The 22,475-nt window shown below is 32.8% G+C and overlaps 2 protein-coding genes across 3 annotated transcripts; one reads left to right on the top strand and one right to left on the bottom strand.

The window, feature by feature from the left end:
• Positions 1–3,698: 3,698 nt before the first annotated feature.
• On the bottom strand, positions 3,699–10,533 carry LOC131850285 (ferritin, lower subunit). 2 transcript variants are annotated; one of them, XM_059200494.1, is made up of 6 exons: positions 10,287–10,533; positions 8,023–8,141; positions 7,067–7,078; positions 5,025–5,258; positions 4,332–4,516; positions 3,699–4,066 (listed from the first exon to the last, which is right to left on the bottom strand). In XM_059200494.1, exons 2-6 carry the CDS (start codon positions 8,135–8,137, stop codon positions 3,902–3,904), a joined length of 711 nt encoding a protein of 236 aa, XP_059056477.1. In that variant the 5' UTR covers positions 8,138–8,141; positions 10,287–10,533; the 3' UTR covers positions 3,699–3,901. The 2 variants fall into 2 exon arrangements, with proteins under 2 accessions (XP_059056477.1, XP_059056478.1); XM_059200495.1 differs by lacking the exon at positions 7,067–7,078 and having other exon boundaries at positions 10,287–10,530.
• Positions 10,534–11,098: 565 nt separating this feature from the next.
• Positions 11,099–22,474, top strand: LOC131850287 (ferritin heavy chain). The gene is made up of 5 exons (XM_059200496.1): positions 11,099–11,415; positions 20,763–20,905; positions 21,215–21,349; positions 21,517–21,651; positions 22,002–22,474. The coding sequence occupies exons 1-5, from the start codon at positions 11,349–11,351 to the stop codon at positions 22,155–22,157; spliced, it is 636 nt and encodes a 211-aa protein (XP_059056479.1). The 5' UTR covers positions 11,099–11,348; the 3' UTR covers positions 22,158–22,474.
• Position 22,475: the final 1 nt, after the last annotated feature.

Here is a 22,475-nt window from a genome sequence, read left to right as displayed (position 1 = left end):
TAAAGAGAATGATGTATGGACATTGTGTGATTTACCATCCAACAGAAAACCACTTCCGTGTAAATGGGTTTTCAATATAAAGCGTAACCCAAACGGAACTATTAACAAATACAAAGCTAGGCTTGTAGTTAAAGGATTCAAGCAACGAAAGGGTATTGATTATGAACAGACCTTCAGTCCCGTTGCTCGCATGGCCACAATAAGAGCTTTGTTAAGTGTTAGTGCTAAGGAGAACTTATATTTAACACAATTTGACGTAGCGACTGCATTTCTGAATGGAAAGCTCAAAGAAGAGATCTATATGAAGCAGCCAGATGGATTCAGTGACGGCACTTCAAAAGTATGTCGTTTAAATAGAAGCCTCTACGGCCTTAAACAAGCACCGCGCTGTTGGAACTCTTGCTTTGAAGAGGTACTAATAGAGAAGGGTTTCATACAGAACAGTGCCGATTGTTGTCTTTTCACAAAGAAAGTGAAAGACAAGAAAATATTAATAACTCTGTATGTAGACGATGGCCTTGTCGCCACTACAGACAAAGCCCTGGCGGACCAATTCCTTAAAGAATTAGGGCAGACGCTAAAAATAACAAGCAAAGCAGCAAGCTACTATCTGGGTTTGGAAATTGCAAGGTTGAAAGATGGTTCAGTATTCATCAATCAGGAATGTTATGCTAAGAAGATTTTAGATAGGTTCCGGATGTCTGAATGCAACCCAATCTCAACACCTATCGATAGGACTTCTGAAACAGGGAAAGTTGGAGACCCTGAAGAGAAAAAGTTCCCATATCGAGAAGCTGTAGGTGCACTTGCATATCTAATGACAGGCACACGCCCTGATATAGCGTATGCAGTTGGGCTAGTTTCGAGAAAATTAGAGAATCCAACTGAAGCTGATTGGCAAAGAGTGAAACGGATATTTAGATATTTGAAAGGAACAATATCCTATGGCATAAAATATCATGGAAATGCCAAAGCCATAGTACAAGGCTATAGTGATGCAGATCATGGAGGTGATGACCTCACAGGACGCTCTACTACAGGAGTCACCTGTTTATTTGCCGGAGGTGCTGTTTCGTGGCTCAGTCAAAGACAAGCATCAGTTGCGATATCTACTACTGAGGCAGAGATTGTTGCAGCGAGCGAAGGCGCACGCGAGCTTGTGTGGATACAGAGAATATTTGACCAGCTTACAAATATGGAAGGCATACCCACACTACAAGTCGATAACGAAGCGGCTATACGCCTTGCAAATAATCCCGAGTTTCATAAGCGGACGAAACATATCCGCATAAGACACTTCTTTGTTCGAGAGACAGTGCAAGAAGGTCTAGTAGATATACAGAAGACAAGTTCTACTGACCAACTAGCTGATCTTTTGACTAAGGCAGTTCCTAGATCAAGACTCGAGAAGATTCGAGCTAACTTGGGACTGCTAGACATTTCTAACTAGCGAGGGAAAGTATTAAGGTTGAATAGCGCTAGTATAAAGTCTATGACTAGAGTGGTTACTAGGGCTACCCTCCTTGTTTATTGTCACTCTCAAAAAAACTGAAAAAGTGTATGTCATATACGTATTACATAAATTGTAAATAATAGTGTCTAAAGTGTTCGTGTCGTGTTGTGTACCTACTCGCCTGATCCCTTCCAGTGTGTAATACCCGTATCTGCTTCCGTCTCCACCGCTTACGATATTTGGATATCTGGTAAGCCACTCTAGTTATATTAGAAACTTCCACATAAAGGGTGTACTATGCATGTACATTTTTTATAATTTAATTGCTGAGAACAAAAATATTCTTTTAGTTATTTTCTACAAACTGATACAGTTTTTTTATAACTTAGATAAATTTTTAAATATCTAATTGTATGATTGAGGCATCTTTCTCTGGACAATAAATTACCTAAACTTCGGTAAGCTAACTAACCTAACTTCATGGTCATGCCTAACATGTTCCACGATGCTCTATTATCGCAAGCGTGCGCACCAATCCATTATAATACATTAAAAACTAATGTAAAAAACTATTGTTTCAATAGAATTGAATAAAATATATTTAAGTTATAGTTAAGTTAAGTTAGTTTATAATATAATTTATACCTATCTTGAGTTCTTTGCCTACCAAGAGTACTTGGTAATCATAAAATTGAATTGTAGTAGTTACGTAATTTACAGTTTTGTCCATTACCGACAAGTCCCGAACAGAACCAATTCCCACTTGTCCATAATACGGCGGCAAAATCGGTCTCAATTTTATTTTGTAAGGTAATTTAAACACCAAAAATTGTATTATTGAAGCTACAAAAGCTTTTACTGCTTAGAATGACATTCTAAAAAATACGGTTTACTGTAGAAGGTTTATAATTCCACTCTTCATAACAAGTCACTGAAGCCTTTTGGCATAAACAGATTCTACAAGAAAATACGTACTTTTAAAATTATTAATTATATTTTTACCAAATTCAGGGTAGAATATTCGAATGTGGGAACACTTACTTTACTTTGTACGCTTGATAAAAAGATTTTTATGTCATAGTGTTTCGAACCAGAAACGACAAGAAATGTCATTTCTGGTTCGAAACACTAAAAATATAAATCATATCACCATTGCATGTAAGGTAAAGGGCCATATTATGAAACACCTTTTGAGTAGGAGTTGAATATTTTACATTGTTTAAAAAAAAATAGAGTTAAAACATTGAATTTTTCTAAGTTAATAGTTTGCCTGATATCTACTGAAGTGATAATAATTGTTATCAAGTGAGTTTTAGTTGAAAATGCTAATAAATTGAATATTATATATATTCTTATATTCCCATATGATAAACTAATTTACAATTAAGATTTCTACTAAGATCTTGTTCTTACGATAGATTTACGAATCCAGGGTGAGTAGTAGGGTAATTATCTAAGGAATATAGCAGGACAGTTTTTATACTGTCGGAAATTTTCCGATTATTTTTCTAGGAAATATAATTAATTACGATGCTGCTTATATAAATAGTTTGAATTAGTTATACTGTTTAAGTTGTTAATTATACCACAGATAACATAATATTACATAATTATACTATTTACTGAGTGATTTCGACTAGAACCTATTTAGTTAGAAGTTAAATGTCAAATTATTTTTTTGAAGTGCCATTTATTTTAAATTGTGTTTCGATTTAATTTTATTTATTATTGAATTAATTTTATATATTAAAAAGGGAATTAAAAACTTTATATAAAAATGGAGACGCAGTAGGTACGTAGAGGAGTGCAAGATGCTAACACTGTTTTTAAATTGTGCAAAAAAAGCCACGGCGGATAGGTAGTTAATAAATAAAATACTTTGACTTAATGATATTTTTTATTTGAAAATAACTTGAAATCTACATGATGTTACTATATACTTATAACAATATACATTTTTAAAATTCCTAACATAAAAATTTAACTTAATTATCGAACAGCCTGAATATTTGTACATTAAAACTGAAATTTTTAACAACAACGGCCATTTTGTATCGAGATAGAAGAATAAGATGGATACATTTCAAGGCGGGGGGTATTGTATCTAGTTTATTATAAAATATGATATTTGGGCGCACCTGTTTCTATAAAACTTGTTATTATAAACATAACTGGACAAATTTACGGTTATAAACCTTATTTAGACTAATAGAGCGTCTAAAGGCCAACTCCGGCCTGATACGGATACGAGTTTACTCTGAGGGCACCGCAAGGGTTCTAACTTCGACTCAGGCTGTTGTAATTTCGATCCCCATTTGAATTTGACGGGGGATCGATCGGAGGGGGATATAAACAAATGGGAAACAGGTTCATATAAAAAACAGTACATATATGACGTTAGAGATAGAACTATCTGTAAAACAAGGTACGCCCATATAATTTGTATATTTAAATGGTCTTCTGTAAGTACTCGTCGAAGAGGTAGAAGGCAAGAGACTTGTCCTGTCCGTTGTTGGCGGTGATGAAGCTCTTGAGGTCTGTGATATGACCGGCCAAGTTGCGGATTGTCTTTGAATGATCCTCGATGAACTCCTCTTCGAGATATTGGGCGACCTGCCAAGTTATAGTCATATATTATTATATGAATAAGATCTGAGTTTCTTGTTAATTCTTCTCTTCTCGAAGACACTCCGAACTGACGGTTGATTTGATATATCATGAAAGTCGGTAATAGACCTATATGAATAAAGATACTTTGATTTTGAGTCATTAGCTGCTTTTACTCGACACGTTCTTTTACGCTCGGTCAGGAGCGCGCACCAAAATCCTAAATAAAAAAAATTGTGGGGAATTCTGCAACACACATGCATTAACTTACCTCAGGATCATGAAGATGTTGGCTGTTCCTAGTGGCTTCGCGGTGGATGTAGAACGCTCTCTCAGCGATCTCCTTCTGGGTGTCCAGAGCTTTGGCGAGGGACTCGAGCTCGTGCAGCTCCACGGTGTAGTTCTTACGTTCTGCGGGCTGGTGAGTGCTGCGTTGGGCGAAGTTCATCTCACCACCTATAAAACAATATATCTTTATAATTATGAGCTAATGATTTAAAAAGGGTAGTTAGGTAATAGTTTGCAACTTAATTAAATAGTTAAAGTTTGTAACTTAATATATATATAATCTTTATAGAAATAAACTTAATATAAAAACATTTGAATAGTCATTTTTTTTTATTCTACCACTTGTTCGGAACGCAGACTCATCACAAGAACGAGCGAGAAACTTCCGTGTGCTCTTTTAAATAAAAATTGTTAATTTAATACACATTACCAAGGATTAGGCATGCGCATTAATCAACATGGAAACCGCTATTCAATCTTTGTGTAATCAGATAACATTGTCAGCGATATTAATTTTACGTTAAATTTATACAAAAATAAATACATAATGTCTATTGTCTTTGTGTTACGCTTTCTCTATGGTCTTTATTTCGAGAGATATATGTAATACCCCAAGTCTATAAATAAAACTTTCAGAGTTCAGCTAGAGATAAATTAAGAAAAACAAATGACAAACCTCTCTTGGTGATATGTTGGATCAGCTCGATGGTCTTCCCCCAAGCCTCATCCGACAGCTTCTTGAACAGCTTGCTGAATCCTTCGCGGTTGGTCTGGTAGTTGTTAAAGTAAGCAGCCGACAGCAGATATTCGTACGAACGCTCCAAATGCAGGTTAGCGTACGCTTGCATCTCAGTGGCGACGTTGCCATGACGACCGTATTCGCCATACACCGAGTTACAATGTGACAGGCCTGTTAGAAAAATAATTAATAAATAATAAAATAAATAATTATTTGATTTATCCACTAAATCGCTGACTGACGCTGTCGTATCTTTTTTTCTTCTCAACTTACTTAGGTATATAATGTTAACATATTACAGAAATACATATTATTACATATTAAAATTGTATAATTGAAAATCAAGACTTAAATAGTCTTGATTTTCAATTATATAATTTTATTATTCGTATTCATCTCAGAAAACCCTTTTATTTGGCAGCCTGAAGTGTATAAAAAATAACTAGTATGCCATCTTGTATGGTCCGCCATATTGGATTAAGAAATATCATTCCATAATTAAACATTTTTAAACATTAAGTTCTATCGATTTTTTTTAAGGCAGACTAATATTTTGTGGGAAAAAATATTATTTAATACTGTATTTTTAAAAGATTGTATTTTCTCAAGACTTCATTTTGTATACCAAACGATATAAAGATTGTTCTCTTTATATAATTTGGTATAAAGAGAACTTATTACTCAATATAAAAAATATTCAGTCCGAACAATTTCTTATTTCACATTAATGTTTTTTAAAAGCTTATACTCAATACTTCATTTTGTTAGCTATGATCCTGATAAGATAGATGACAAAACAAATTATAAAAATGTGGAAACCAAATGATATAAAAATAACGTGCAAATGTCTATGGAACAAACCATTTGTGAATATACTCTATTATTTCGTAAACATATTAAAATCTGTAGATATATCGCAAATGCAGTGAATAAATTGTTTTAGATAAAGTTATTGAAATGATTACGAATCATAACATGCAGTCAATTAAACAGAACATTATTATTACAAGAAATGATATATAAAGTGAAAAACAGATATAAAAATTACGTGTCACGTTGTTTGTCCGCGATGGACTCCTAAACTAAATCGATTGCAAATTTGATTTGCACATTGTGTGCAATTTGATCCAACTTGAAAATTAGGATAGTTTACATCTCAATTTATAGTCGCAATATTATTACATTCAAGAACTTATCTGTTAGTTGTATATTATGTTTATTTAATAAATATGTTTTACTATTATAATTTATATCTGTATCTCTTACAGCCCTTTCAATTCCAATAGTACGCCATCTTGTATGGCCGCCATATTGGATTACAAATGACTATTTAAACATGACACACAAAACTTGAACATTAAGTTCTGTCCGAATTTTTTTAATGCAGAGTAATATTTTGTCAGATAAAAATATTATTTAATACATTACGTATTTTTAAACCATAAATAAATAGATTTATTAAATAAATAGATGTAAATATGTAAAGATTTCATTAGTATAGAGATGGCTAGATTTAGATGTACATTTTCCGATGCAAATAAATATAAAAATAAAAAATAGTCAGGCAATAAGAAAGACAGCACAATGAAATATGATAATTCAATGTTATGAAAATCTTCACAAACATTTGTATTCATGAGTATGATTGTTTGTATAGGTCTGTGTGATTTCTATGTATACAATGTATGTATTTACGAAAAAAAATCTATGTATTTGTATCAGTTGTCTAATACCCATAACACAAGCTTTAGCTAGCTTAACTTGGGTCTAGATGGTGTTGTGTGAATTGTTCTGAGATTATTATTATGAAATCGCCATTTTGAGATTTTAATATTTTTTAAATGAGATGATAATCATAACCTCTAAAATTTATAGATTGTGGAATTGGTGTAACATATAGTATTAAGTATGACGATTTAAAACTATGACTTTTTTATCTACGATATGACCGTAGGTACAATTTATACTTTTAAACTTACCCGACCTAATACCTGCAAAAGATAAGATATAGTATATGTTAGAGAAATAAAATAATATATATATATATATATAAATAGATAAAAGAGCTTAAAAAATATATATTCGTATATAAATGTTTATACATATAATTAATTAGTCATTATTAAATTTATATATACATAATGAGAAACAAACTGAAAAAATATATGAATAATATTAAATGAAGCTGTATGAAAAAAATATAACACTAACATAGATTATTAAAGTTATATAAAGAAATAGATATATTGTGACATTTATATATGTACCTAACGAAATAGTATCACACAAAATTGTCGAAATTATATCATAATCTTTTTATTTTTTTTTTTATAATATTTTAATGGCCCTGGATACAAGTAATTTTGAGCCTATATTCATCCAACAATTTATTGTATACTGCTAAATATGAAACTAACCCAATATTATTTTAAAGAAAGAAAGAAAATATATTTATAAGGCGCATACAAAAGAATACATATAACGTGCATAATATTATAAACGTAGTTTTATAATTATTTAAGAAATTTATAGCGAAAGCAAAATATCTATATGAAACGGAGCATTTATTGATCCATAGTTTGTATTTTTTTGTGGATGATACTGAAATGGTGCTCCCGTCTGCGCTGCGGTTTACGCTGGTGGGGCATCAGTGGAGGATGATAAAATTAATATGAAATCAGGTCAGTTAGCCCATCGTGACAAATTCACAAGGAACTTATCACGATGGCTTCCAGGAGGAACCGCGTGGATGTCGACCTAACATGGTACATTGCTAGCAATGGGGATTACTAATTCCCATTACTAATAATCCGCTTCCCTCCGTCTGTACCTATTTGACAGACTGATATGATGCCGTCAGATGTCGTTCAGAAACGATATGTAGTTCTGGCTGAAAACCCGGATAGTGGTTGTGATAAAAGTTGATAAAACATACCTAAAACGGTAGAGGCTTGGTTGCATTGTAACGACACATCTTGGTAGCAGGCATCTTCAGCTAAAACACCACACACGGCGAGCAGACCCGCGATTACTGACAACACGACCTTCATGATTCTGAAACAATTAATAGATATGTTTTGTTTTATATATTTGTTGCAAACTCTTTGGACATTTTAAAATATTTATGAGTTGTCATATTTTTTATTGTCACTTTTGCCTCGCTACTGTTTGTACCAAGTGTTTAGTTGTTAAGGAACACGTTATAATAAATATCGGCCCCATAATAGCCGCTAAAATACTTTAGTTATGATTTTATTTAACTGTGAACATTCATAACAAAATGGCTGACAAGCACCTATATAAAAAAAAGTTAAAAAAATATTTTGACGTTTCAAAAATGTCTGTTGGTGCAGAATGAGAAAGAAATCACGTCGGTTTCTTTCAATGACAGCTTCATTACAGTAAATATGTGACATTTGTAATTCAGCTCAGAATTTATCAATGTTTACCATCAAGCTGATTGTGTAATTAATTACGACCCTTGTACGTATGAATAGTTGGAGAAAAAGACAAGGTAAGAAAATCTTTTTATCCAGCTATCCTTACATATTACATTATAAATGCGAAACTAACTCTGCATGTCGCGTTTTCACACCAAAACTACTGAACCGATTTAAATGAAATTTGGTATATCGGCCTGAGCCGAGATTCGAACCCCTGTCCTTAGACTAAAGTCGTATCCGTCAGGCGGGACTTTGCCTTCAGTCGCTCCATAAGTCCTTCCAGTGCGTCGCCGTGTATTAACGTCGTATATTAACGGTGAAGCTGTAAGGCCAGCTGCAGCCAACAGCATTAGAGTAATCCGAAAAAAAACTAGATAAATGACGGTCGCGGTGGTATAGCGTTTTTGTACACCGCTTTATTTCCGATGGTCGCAGGTTCGATTCCTCCCACGGTGCAAAAATGTGTACTCATGAATATGATTGTTTGTATCGGTCTGAGTGTTTTCTATGTATATTATGTAGGTATTTACAAAAATACCTAAATATTTATCAGTTGTCTAGTACTCTTAGCACAAGCTCTGCTCTCCGTGGGACTAGATGGCGCTGTGTTGATTGTCCAGGATTTATTTATTTGAATGAGCTGGGATAGAAACTCAACATTTTCTGGTCGTGGGAAAAGAGCAATTGGAGTTGTCCCTTTAGGAGAAATATACTATCTTAATGCCTCTCTTATATATATAAAAACTATGTTTAGTAATTACAAAAAACACAATGAACAGACAAACAAATAGTTATTTATGTAGGTCTATTACAGACTCTGAGTATATGTCAAATCTACCGTCAGTTCGAAGTGCTTTCGAGCTAAGAAGAGCTGACAAGAAACTTAGCTTTTATTCTTTTCTAATATGCTTGTACATGTTTACAAAAATACGGATTCTTAATTTCAAATTTGGGAAAATAGAGTGACCACCAGCATATGCTATTGAAATATTGTCAAAAGGAAATAGTCAAATCATTTATAATGTTATCTTTTATATTGATTGATGTAACATATTAATAAATCATAACAAAAGATAAAGGAAATCAATCTACATACTTACTTATGTTATTAACATTACCTTCCAAAATACATTATCTATATCATATAAGGCAATATTAAATCATACATGAATATTTACAACGGCTTTAGATATAAACAAGATATTAAATAATATTGATTATTGTCTTTGATTTAACGATAGAATTACTTCCATTCCATAATAATCACTGATTTAAAAAAAAAACAACGATTCATTTTAATATTTCCGTAAAAATAAATAATAAAAAAATTTTTTTATTTCTAACATTTTTTTTTGTAGGGTATCTGCCCCAATTGTTGTTTCTAAAATTAAGAAATTATGTAAAATCGAATATACTTTTTAAATAATGTATAAATTCTACTGATAATCCTACGTTGAGAAATTGATGCTCATTGTTCATTGTTAATACTGCAATAAATTGTATAGGTCGTCTATGTAGGTTATACTAGTAATAAAAAATTAAAATTTCTATTTAAACACCGTAATATAGTTATACTTAACATATGTATAAATTATAATTTACTAAAATCCAAAAATACATCTTTTTATTACCTTAAACAAAGACACAAATCTAAATAAAGAAATACGCAATTAAGAAATTAAAAGTTGAAAAATGGTTGTTTATTATCCACAACAGAAAGAGCAACATGACAAAAATGTAAATGTAATTCACTCACCAACGTTATAGTATGCGATGAATTAGACAAAATTGAATAATTGTAGACGATGGGATCCGTCGAAAGTGCAGCCTTTACACACACTGGCGCAGAAGGCGACTTCCAACAAAGACAAATTAGTACTGATAAAAATTCGTATGATCTGACTAGGAAAACTCCACGTCTGTGCACTTGTAAATCATTCGTGTACCGATTGGTAGCGACCAAAGATTATATTGACAATAAAATATATTCTCTACTCATTTTGTGTGAAGTTGAACACAACAAGCTGTGTTACCAGGTACGTAGTATTCAATTACCTAAAACCATTGCAAATGTCCACTAAATTGAATTCTATAATATTTTATCATTCTATTAGACGATACCACGCAATTATCTAAGAAAATAACTAGTAATGATAAGATATAAGTCATAAAAATCCTCTCTTCTAATATATATAAATTACTCAAATATCGGTAATTTTATAAACTGGTATCCCCATCATATTTCCCTTCTCGTTCTCCGTCTAACCCTGCGTTGTCATCCGCCAATGACGTAAAAACTTGATTCACACAATAGACGTTGAGGTTTTGTGTTTAAAACATTTCTATTTATTTCATCACACTGCATGATTTGACAATTTCTACACAGTTTTTTTATCAATATATGCCTAATTTTTAATACTGTTTCAAAATCTTGCAATAAAAATTATATTTCATGCCCAGAAAGTTCCAGACGAAGTTAGAAAAAAATTCCATGACTCCGCTTGGAACACAAAACCTCGATATTTTTAGTTCCACCCATCGCGTCTATCGTATTCCATCCCGCTCGCTCATGTCATTCCGTGAAATGACTTGTCAACACGACATGGTTTTGTTATCGTTGCGTAGTTCATTATTTTCGTTTAAACTGAGCCATCGAGGCGAATAGATAGTCTTTGTTGCTTATTGTCATATTTTGAGTCGCCTTCTGCACCAGTGTGTGTAAAGGCTTGACTTTAGCGTGTACTCTCAACTACATCGAATATTTATTATTGCATACCTACTTCGTCAAAGTATCTGTGATTTAATTGTAGAGTAAAAGATGAAGGCTATCCTGGTAGCAGTTCTTGGACTCCTGGCTGTATGCGCCCCAGCATTCGCCACACAATGTGAGTATATTCTTAATTTAAATATTCTCCGCAGTTATATACTTAAAAAAACATTTTTGGTTTTGGATTGAGGCTCTAAATTGGAACAGTTACCCTATTTTATAAAAAATAAAAAATAAAGCTATGTACCTGTGGTCGTAAATATTTTTAAAATGTATAAATTAATTCGATGTACATTCTTACCATTTCTTTATTATAGTTACGTTCATGTTATAAGCTTAATTAATTCTAACCTCAAAATAAGAGAAATTTTATTCCATTGACTGAGTAGGTAAAACTGCGTTATCATACCTACATTATTTTGGTTCCTACCATTAAAATTTTCAATATGATTATATTCATTTGTAATAGAATACTAATATGAGTATACTATAATATAATAACATAATTATTGTTTCTAAATGACTGTCCTCCATTGTTAGTAGATACTTCCAATTTATCACAAAGAACATAAAGACGGGGCTCTTACATTTAGAATTGTGGCTAACTTCAATTGAAATAAAGAAGGGAGTTAATAGATACAGAATTCAATGCAATGATATTTTATTGAATTATTTAATTAGATTGCCCTTGATATCGTGGGCTTGTATTCTTAAAGGCGCCATTTACAGATTATAATCAAAATACAACAGTAAATATGACATTTATACGATGTGAGAATATTTTTTATTAACTAACTGATTTGGAAAACATTTTTTTTCCACATTTATCAGTTAATGAAAATATAAAAAAATATAAATTTTAACATAACTTTCGTTGTGTTGTTCACTATAAAACTATAGTGTGTAGTTTTGTATTAGTTTTATTTTAAATTCTTCTAGATATTCATTTATCAAGTAGTTTCATCACAAATGTATTTTTAGTACACAAAACCTCTATGGGTCCGGCGTCCCTATAGACTATATCTATATTATTAAGTGGTTTTTCACTAATATTCACATTACATTACACTTATAGTACCTACATCACTTTTCTCTAATGTTAATTATTTTCGTAGCGTAAGCGTTTTTTTTTTATTTTTGTCACATGTTGGGTTACATTATCGAAGTATTCATTTCTCCAGAGTTTACTTTCTTTAGAACAAATTCCGCCCTCTTATAATTTTATTTATTTATTAAAACTTTAATGCACAAATACATAAATAAAGCTGCAAATGGCGGACCAACCATTGGGAAAACAGAGATTCATGTATAAATAATAATAATATAATGATACTAGCAGACCCGGCCACGCGTGGCCAGGTCTTCAGGTTCTTGAATAAAATAATATTGCGACTATAAACTGAGATGTAAGCTATCCTATCTTTCAAGTTGTATCAAATTACACACAATGCGAATAAAATTTGCAATCGGTTCAGTAGTTTAGGAGTCCATTGCGGTCAAACAACGTGACACGTAATTTTTTATTCAGAAAATTTTATATATATCTTATACAAATATTATACAAGTGTTTGTTAATTATCTAAATAAGAAAAATATAACATATATCGTTCGGAAACGAACTCCTTAACATTAAATAGATACACCGTGCGGGTGCTGAGTCCATCGTGTGGCAGAGAGGGAAACTTTTCCCAATTCCTGGGACTTTTTATCCCGGTGTAGGTTTAAAGGGCTTCTTGCCGAATGTAAACACTCACCTTCACCGCTCGTGTTTCTCTCCCTGCCCACACAAACCTGGTAGGATACAAACATCTGACAATAGGGGGGGGGGGGGGAGTTAGTAATGTGGACTAATAATCCTATTACTAGAAATATACCATGTCAGGTAGACCTTCACGCGGTTCTCCCTGGAAACCATCGTGATAAATTCTTGGTGAATTTGTCACGATGGGCTAACTGACCTGACCTCATGCTCATCTTATCATCCTCCACTGGTGCCCCGCCAGCGTAAACCGTTAGCGCAGGCGGGTCCACCATTCCATTATCTTCCTAAAAAAAAACCCTGGTAGGAGCCTGCTAGTGCAGCTTTAGATACACATTCTAGTATAGAACTTACTGCAGTTCTATAGGCTATGTATTCTAGAGGCTTATTCCAAAAGGCACGCCGAGTTGCGAGACATCTTGTAAACATCAAAATATATCTAACTATTAAACAAAAAAGGCTACATTATTATTATCTATACATATAAATAAAATTGGAGTCTGTTTGTAATATTTAAATAACCGTTTTTTTTACTACATGCATATAAATATAAATACGGTACATACACCAAAATAACATTTTTTACAATTTTTGTCAGTCCGTCAGTTCCGGCTAATCTCTAAAATGACGGGACCGATTTTGACGGGACTTTTATTAGCAGGTAGCTGATGTAATAAGTAGTAACTTGGCTACAAAATCAAGTTAAATTCCACGCAGACGATGTCGCGGGTGCAGTTAGTATTATTTATATGTGCGTATTGGCGATAGTAGTTTTCTAAGTAATTTCATATCGTTGTGTTTCTATCTACTTCATTTGGTCTGTGCCCTCCAAAGTATAGAGTAAGTATTGTACTCACTCTTCGCTCGATTTTTAAAACAACAACAAAAATGACAGGCAATATTTGAATATCGAACGCTACATTGATATCTGTTACCATATCTACGTAGATAAAGACGTAAGTTTATTGGTAGCTGGCCAAGTGCAATAACAAAATATCTAGGCATACTAAGTATAAGAACTTTCTTTTTTGGCAGCAAATAGAAATACGTAAATAAGTTTCAGGGACAAGACGATAAATTCCCTAATTAATGCGTATTATACAAATACATTGTTTTAAAGTATGCTCAGAAAATATAGAGTAACATAGACTGTTTTTTTTTATTATTATGGCTTGGCGCAAAGTGCATTCGCCAATCTTTGTGAAAATTTTATTAATTAATTATTATATATTTTTAATTTTATTCAATTAATTAAATTAGGACAGGGCTGATATTATAGACAATCAACATAGACTGTTAGTAATAATCAGAGACGGACTCATATTCGTAGATAGAGAATGATAGACGACTTGCTTTCTCGTTCTACTTAAAAAATGGTGGTTAGATAGTATAGGGTAACCACTTTTTTTTTTAAATGTAGTTTTATTTTAACATCCGTTCTATCCATACAAATATTATAAATGTAAAAAAATGTATATCTCTCTTTGTTACAATTTCACGATTAAACGAACGAATATATTAAAAAATGTGTTTGGGTATTGCAATCAGGGGCTTTTAATAGGTGATAATGGAATGATATGATAAGAAAGGGAGTTACGCCGACCCCAAATAAATGGGATAAGGAAGAAGCAGATGATGAAATGGAATGGCCTTCCTGCACGAATGGCAAACGCTTGCAGGGCGCTTTTGTTTATTATATGATCTGATATATCTGTTATCAGTTATTGAGACGAACTCACTAGAAATAAAAGATGGTGGTTTCCATGGAGACCGCGTGGTCAATCGAGCTGACAGTGAATATTGCAGAGATCAGTCTCTTTTCTAAATTGATAAAAAATTGTATTAAAAAATAGTATTAAGTAGCAACTTCTGTCGGTTGTTTAGTTACTAGTATAAGTTGAGCTTAGTTTCTAGGACTAGATAATGCGTTGAGCCTTGTGTTAGGATATTATTATTACTTATTGCCCTTAGTAACATTTCATTTGCCTGTAAAATCGATTTCCAATCTAATCAACGTCAATTCTTTTGTCTGTGACCTGTGTCAGATAACGTGTACGTGGTTTATAATGTGTCGATATCGCCCTCTTGAAACGAGATAAAGAACAAATAGACAATGTTACAAAATCTATTTTAAAGATCTACATACAGTGTCATTGTACGTTTCAAGTGTTTACTACAAGTATGTACTTAAGTATGTATAAATAGATATAATACTATACACATATGGCAACATTACTTTTACTTAACACTTTGCCAGGATTTAAATCGTAAGAACCCAGAGCCGGTTAAAAAAATATTTTTATTTTCAAGTAATTAGTATTTAATTGTAATGAATATAATACAATACAATATTAAATATATGACAACATGGCTCAACTGTTGGAGTTAAAGATCTTCAAAATGAAACTTCGTTTGTGTTCAAGGATTTATTTTTCAGAATACTTCACATTTCAAAATCAACTTCCTCTTTCTGAGGAGTGGCGTTCTGTTTATAGACATCCATTGAGTCGTTAAACAACTCATTTAGTTTAACAACTGAAATTAATATACAATGTTTATAAAGTTTTATAAATATGTACATTAAATAATAAATCTGAAAATATAATATTGTAATTCATACTAAATACTGTTTTTACAAATAATATATACTATAAATATTAATTTTACAACATTTATTGCAAAAGTCAAACATCGATATAGATCACATTAGTTACTCAATTATATTGATAATTAAAAATAACAGTTTATATTTGATACTAAATTACTATATTCTTACATTACTAATAGTCCTTGAGATTTAAAACACAAGAACCAAGAACCGTAACAGCATTTTTTTTAAGTAATTGTAGATAGAGACTTTATGAATACATACTTGTATTTTAAAATATAAATAAAAATCTGCTCTATGGGTAACTCAGTCTAGCGTCCTTCAAGAAAACAAGAAAGAATAACTGTAAGAAAATATGCATCTTATCCTTTATTGCTTTGTCTCACCCTTCAACCCAAAAACAGCTTGCACAATTAGTTGTTTGGGGGCACAAATGGGTGAGACAGGGCTACTTTTAACTAAAGGACTTAGATGATTTTTTATATATAGACTACGTAAATAGCTGCTTAGCTTAACATCAATCTGCAGATTCTGCCAAGCAGAAGAGGAAACGCCACTACACATCCTATGTGGTTGTAGCCCGCCCACTCATGCATAAACGAAGTATCTCCTTTGGAGAGTATACACTCATCCTGAGGAGACATGGTCCTAAGAATATCCTTCAGTTCTTGTCCCTCACGGATCTAGGTAGTGAACTTTGAATAAGGGCGAGCACAATAGATCTATACAAGTGGCAGTGTTACAGGTCTTAGCACTTGACAATTATTAGGCACATTGATTTTAGAAATAAAAATCTAATCCATCACATTTAAAATAAGTAATGTTAGTAAGTAACAGTTGATATGTAACGTGCAACTGAATCAGATCGAGAATAATGCTGTATATAATCCACTGAATATCTCCATCAACAATAGTCCAAAATAAAATTGTCCACCCAATGATAAGTGAAAGTTATGATATATTAATAACTTAACTGCAAACTGTGTATTTACACAGTTTGCAGCGCCATTATCATATTGTTTTGAGTTAACTATCATATGAATTATTAATCTGTACTATAAATATATAATGTTATCTGCCCGCTGCAAGTGGCCTGGCCCCGTTATTACATACAATGTAGCGCCAATTACATACAAAACCCAATTTAATTTTACTAATAGTATAAATGTGATAGTTGTGTAAGTATGTATGGATGTTTACTGCTGAATTTTAATGTGGGTTTACAGGAAGTTTTAGCTTATACATCACAATAACATAGGCTATAATTAAAAAAGATATTATGTTGATTGGGCGAAATATAATGATGAATGTCAAGTAGTGGCGAAGTGGCGCGGTCAGCTGGTAATTATTTTACTTTTTACACGGCTGCTCTGTGGGCCAACACACAAGCGTTATACTATATAACGCCCTCCGCGTACAGTATGATAAAGGTTTTAGGATGTTGATGGGGCGGCCGCGTTTCAACAGATCTCTGCCATGATTTGAAAAAAAAAACTGCATCTCTATTCATCAGAATGCGCTGTTCTCTAGCAACATTCTGAAAACATTTATGAAAAAAAAAAAATTTGTCTATGATACAACATTGTGTGAGTGTACTTGTTAGACAGAGGTCTAACAATTTGTAACGACTGTAACTGTAGTAGTCGTAGTTAAGAACCTTACTGACTTGGGTGATCTAAATCACAGTGTGTTTTCCTGCTCCTCTTACGATTGTTCTTCATTTATGGAGTCACTCATCTCAATAGAAATTATTTTTCCTTCATCAATTGTATGCCTATTAGCTCATCCTATAATTTAAATATCCTGTTTCTTTTATTTCCCATAATAACATTGATCACTGATTCAGAGTATATTAAAAAATTTAAGCCGTTATTTTTCCATTATCCCGTCTCGTTTCCTGTTGTTTAGTGCCATAATAGGCAACACTAGCCTCATGCCAAAAAAAAACAAAACCTCACTACAGCCTCTAGGTCCTCTTGTCAAAGAAAAAACACTTATTAACAATAGATTAGAAAAAAAAAAAACTAACAAATGGGCCATTGATCCTAAACTAAACATCTTTATTTTTTTTACCTTTATTAATATTAGTTATAACAAATGGGCCATTGATGCTAAACTAAACATCTTTATTTTTTTTTACCTTTATTAATATTAGTTATAACAAATGGGCCATTGATGCTAAACTAAACATCTTTATTTTTTAACCTTTATTAATATTAGTTAGAATAAGTTAGGCAAATTTATTTAATTGCAATATTTTCAGTCTACTTTTGTTAATAGACACGTCACGTGTAAGCGGCATGTGCTATTAATTATGACTAATTTAATAGGTAGGTAATGTTTATGTATAGATACTGTATACATTCTACGTGTAGGTCCAAGATATTGGACCAATAACAACAGTTGTGTAGAGTAGGTATCTACCACATTAATTATAATCATTAGCAATACACTAAAAACTATACGTTACACGATAAACGACTGGCTTTGTTACTCATTGTTATTCTGTTACTATAAAGAATCGACTCTAAATCTTAGTAGTTTACATAAAGAACAAGATACTATTATATCATAATTAAAAACCCATGCACAATTATATAAGATCGTAATCATAAGGTACATTTTCAGCGAACCGCTCTAAGCTTAAAAATAATGTATGAGAATGTAAATATATATATATAAATTGTAATACAAATAACATTTAGAATGTATATATACAAAAATGATATTTTCTACCGAGAATAATTCCATTTTAGAATTCAGTTGATGAATAGACCTATGTACAAAAGTTCTAAACATATCCAGACGGCTGGGGACTCTACTATAAACTTGACCGTTCCAGTATCTTTGCCAAAATGTCGGCGTTTTTTCCGGAATACCAATAATTTAGCTAAATAGTTTGTTAAATAAAATATATCAAAGAAGTACATCATTAGGTACGTCGTTATATTAATTACTAAGAAAACAATAAATGGTAAACAGATGAGGAAAATCATTTGTAAACAAAGAATAAATTTCTTTATACGCCATATAAAATTGGCGCCAATTCAATTCCTTATTACAAAGAAATAAAGATAATATGAATGGTTACAGAATAAGTAAGGTTTTCTTTGTTCTCGTTCTTAGGCGTTTCTTGTATTCCAGTTACTTATAAATTTGGCGCCAAATTTAAAACTACAGACTACTTATAAAATTTTAAACACTAATGGATATTATTTATTCTGTTCTGAATAGGTATTATACTATATTGATCGAAAGTCTTAATACAAGGTTTTTTTTTACTACCATTACAGGTACTGGATTAAATATTCAGTTAGTTCTCATAAGGGTGATCCACTCCTAAGTATTATTACTCTGTGGGAAAAACAGACAATGACCTCACCGTGGCTAATCAATCTATGGCGACGTAAACCTTTCCAACTCGATGACATTTCCTCTAACTGTTATCGTAGTAAGATACGATTTGTCATCTTTGTTTTTAGCCATCCTGGGCTTAGCAAATGATTAGAAAAACCCAACAAATACAAAAGCAGGAAAACTAGGAATAAAACCATAATACCCAGCTGTCTGGCTGTATTATAAAGAGTGTATACTTATATTGACGTAGGCATTGTGACAAGGTCGATTACCTTTCTGTTTTAGCTATTTCTTGGTAGCTTTGTGAGTTTTTGGGTTTGAAGGACGGTTAAATTACAGAATAAGTACGGGCAGGATACTCAGACATTATTAAAGTATTGACTGACACTGGTCATGCGTACCTCCCTAGGGGTGTGAAGGCTGGGAAAGCTCTTTTCCGGGCATCGAACCCAAAAGCAACAACCCTCGGGTAGCATGATTATAAGCCTCTTAGGGCCGGTATACTTATAGAAAGAAAGAAGAAAGAAATACAATAAAATTAAACTTAACCTAACTTAAGGATTTGTGCAATACTTGGGGATTAATTTTTAATGTTTTTTTTATTTGGGATTTTGTATTTTTTTTTATATTTGTACATATTTATTTTAAGTTATGTCTGTCACTATCAGGTTGGTTATTAGACAGTTTTCCATTCGAAAAAGAAATAATGACCCGTGCCCATAAGCTAGGTATTATATGGTTTGTTATGATGACAATTAAGTCCGTAATTAATTTGATATGCAATTAATTATAATTTATAAAAGATAACAAGCAACATGTTTATCAAAGTAGCAGAAGTCGAGACAAGCAAAAACGATAAACTGTAATGCTATACTTAGATATATTGATAACTTATTCAGCAATATGATAATAAAATTCATTTTAAAAATGTACTTAGAAGTTAGAACATTCTAGAACCAACCGTTGTGATATCATTATGGGACCGAGGCGGAAATAAATATAATTAATTAGGAGTACAGTCAAAAATATTTTAAATTGAAATTTGATACGAAGCTGTTGAATAAAAACTTAGTGATTACTTGCTCAATAGAATAACAAAGACAAACACGGGTCAGAAAGCATTTAAATTTCAAATTGAGAACATCTTTTGGCGGGCAGTTCCACCCAGTTCAAACTGGAAATTCATTGTAAAACAATTACAATGTTATATATTCTGATTGTACAGTGCATTGGTAGGCGTTTGCGTAATCTCGGAGGACATGATTGATACCCGGTTGGTTAAATAGGCCTGTGTTTTATAAATAAAACTACCATGCACACATATCAACATTAATTGCCATTAGAGAAGGTCAAGTTTCCGTACTGAATATTTGTGATCTCACCAATACCGTCTTTACCTTAAGGGCACACGGGGCCCGTGCCCAGGGCCCCCATTCTCCGGGGCCCCCCGAAGGACTGACAATTTTTCTCACATATTTATTCTCAAAAGATTTTTCTCGAGCACACTACAATTTTTTCACAAATCAGTAATGTTATTGTCCTTATACCTAATGAGCTTTTTTTTATTTTCCAAAAGGGCCCCGTATTCTTGTGTGCCCAAGGGCCCCAGCTTAGTTTAAGACGGCGGTGGATATTACACATGCTAATTGTAGCGGAATTAAACAAAATAATTTTAAACCATTAAGCACCTACTAGAGTTACAATAGTGATCATTCTAATTTCTCTATAATTCTCTACACAGGTACCGTGAACCCAGTCAATATCCCAAAGGAATGGATCACAATGCAGCGACCTTGCCGCGACAGCATGCGCCGACAGATACAAATGGAGGTGGCCGCCTCGCTACAGTACTTGGCTATGGGTGCCCACTTCTCTAAGGACACTGTACGTACTTTTTTATATAAATAGATACATAGATAAATAATAAAATAAATAATCCTGGACAATTAACACAGCACCATCTAGTCCTACGATAAGCAGAGCTTGTGTTATGGGTACAACTGATCTAAACACTTAGTTTTTTTGTAAGTACATACATAATATACATATAATAACACCCAGACCGATACAATCATACTCATGAATATAAATTATTGCACCGTGCGAGGAATCGAACCCGCGACCGTCTTAATTTTATTGCGCACACACTTTTAATAAATAATAATGATATAAATAAATATTTCTTATATTTAGATCAATCGTCCGGGATTCGCAAAGCTGTTCTTCGAAGCTGGTAGCGAGGAGCGAGAGCATGCAATGAAGCTGATCGAATACCTGCTCATGAGGGGAGAACTTACTTCTGATGTCACATCGCTCATTCAGATCAGGGTATGTTTTTTTATGGATGATAATGAAATAATGAAGAATTTATGTATGACAGCTCTCCGAATGAGCGGCAGATTAAAAAAAATGTTATGACTATTCAAATAGTGCTTAGATTAAGTTTATTTTAATAAATGATTTTCTATTCTTATTCTAATCTATTCTATTGACAGCCCCCAGAACGCAAATCCTGGGGCACCGGTGTTGAGGCACTCGAGCACGCCGTCAAAATGGAGAGTGACGTCACAAAGAGCATCCGCACAGTGATCTCGGAGTGCGAGAGCGACCCCAACTTCAATGATTACCACGTAAGTTTTATATCTATACATATTATATACTAGCTGTACCCGAGGTTTCACCCACCTGAAACTTATAGCCTATATGTTATTCTGATGTATTAGCTTCACATACGGTTAATTTTTCATTTGATGTTCATGTTTCCTTCACCAGAGTATTATTCAAATATATAAACTGACAAAGTTTATTTTGATTTGATTCATATTTGAACTCACGACCTCTTGCGCGTAGTACAGACTACTAAATGACTAGGCAATGACGGTATGAGATTCATATTTGAATTCAGGACCTCTTGGCCGTAATTCAGGTTAATAAACGTCTAGGTCATGATGTTATAACCTCAATATTTACATTTTTACAGCTTGTCGACTACCTGACTGGTGATTTCTTGGAAGAGCAATACAAGGGACAACGCGACCTGGCCGGCAAGGCTTCAACACTCAAGAAGATGATGGATCGCCACGCCTCTCTCGGAGAGTTCATCTTCGACAAGAAACTCCTTGGCGTAGACTTGTAAACAGTACTCTGTGCCATACAGCCATAACTATATTTTTAAATTCAGTACAAATTTTCCCGCGCATTTTGGTCGTACTTATATACCATGCCAACATCTTTAGATCGATATTTCGATTTCATCAAAATGGCAGTCTGATACTGCAATAGTTAATATATAAATTGTAATCATTTATAGATTTTCAAGTAGGAATTGTACAAAATGTAGTGTAAGATTGTAAATTACTCCACTCAATATATATTACGTATTTTATCTGTCAATTATGATTAATCTAGAACGCATCGTAATACTTTTTTTGGTTCTGTTTTATCATTCAAAGGA

Source organism: Achroia grisella, unplaced genomic scaffold, assembly GCF_030625045.1.
Source record: "Achroia grisella isolate CSIRO2021 unplaced genomic scaffold, CSIRO_AGI_Agris_v1 utg719, whole genome shotgun sequence".
NCBI classification, from domain to species: domain Eukaryota; kingdom Metazoa; phylum Arthropoda; class Insecta; order Lepidoptera; family Pyralidae; genus Achroia; species Achroia grisella.
This window is presented reverse-complemented; position numbering and strand designations above follow the sequence as displayed.

Excerpts from the sequence above, each read along its gene's own strand:
- LOC131850285 (XM_059200494.1), bottom strand. The coding sequence starts at position 8,137 with ATGAAGGTCGTGTTGTCAGTAATCGCGGGTCTGCTCGCCGTGTGTGGT. Across the intron at positions 4,517-5,024 it reads CCAACATATCACCAAGAGAG|GTGGTGAGATGAACTTCGCC; the intron begins GTTTGTCATTTG and ends ATTGTTTTATAG. Across the intron at positions 4,067-4,331 it reads AACATCTTCATGATCCTGAG|GTCGCCCAATATCTCGAAGA; the intron begins GTAAGTTAATGC and ends ATAACTTGGCAG.
- LOC131850287 (XM_059200496.1), top strand. The coding sequence starts at position 11,349 with ATGAAGGCTATCCTGGTAGCAGTTCTTGGACTCCTGGCTGTATGCGCC. Across the intron at positions 20,906-21,214 it reads CCCACTTCTCTAAGGACACT|ATCAATCGTCCGGGATTCGC; the intron begins GTACGTACTTTT and ends TCTTATATTTAG. Across the intron at positions 21,652-22,001 it reads CCAACTTCAATGATTACCAC|CTTGTCGACTACCTGACTGG; the intron begins GTAAGTTTTATA and ends ACATTTTTACAG.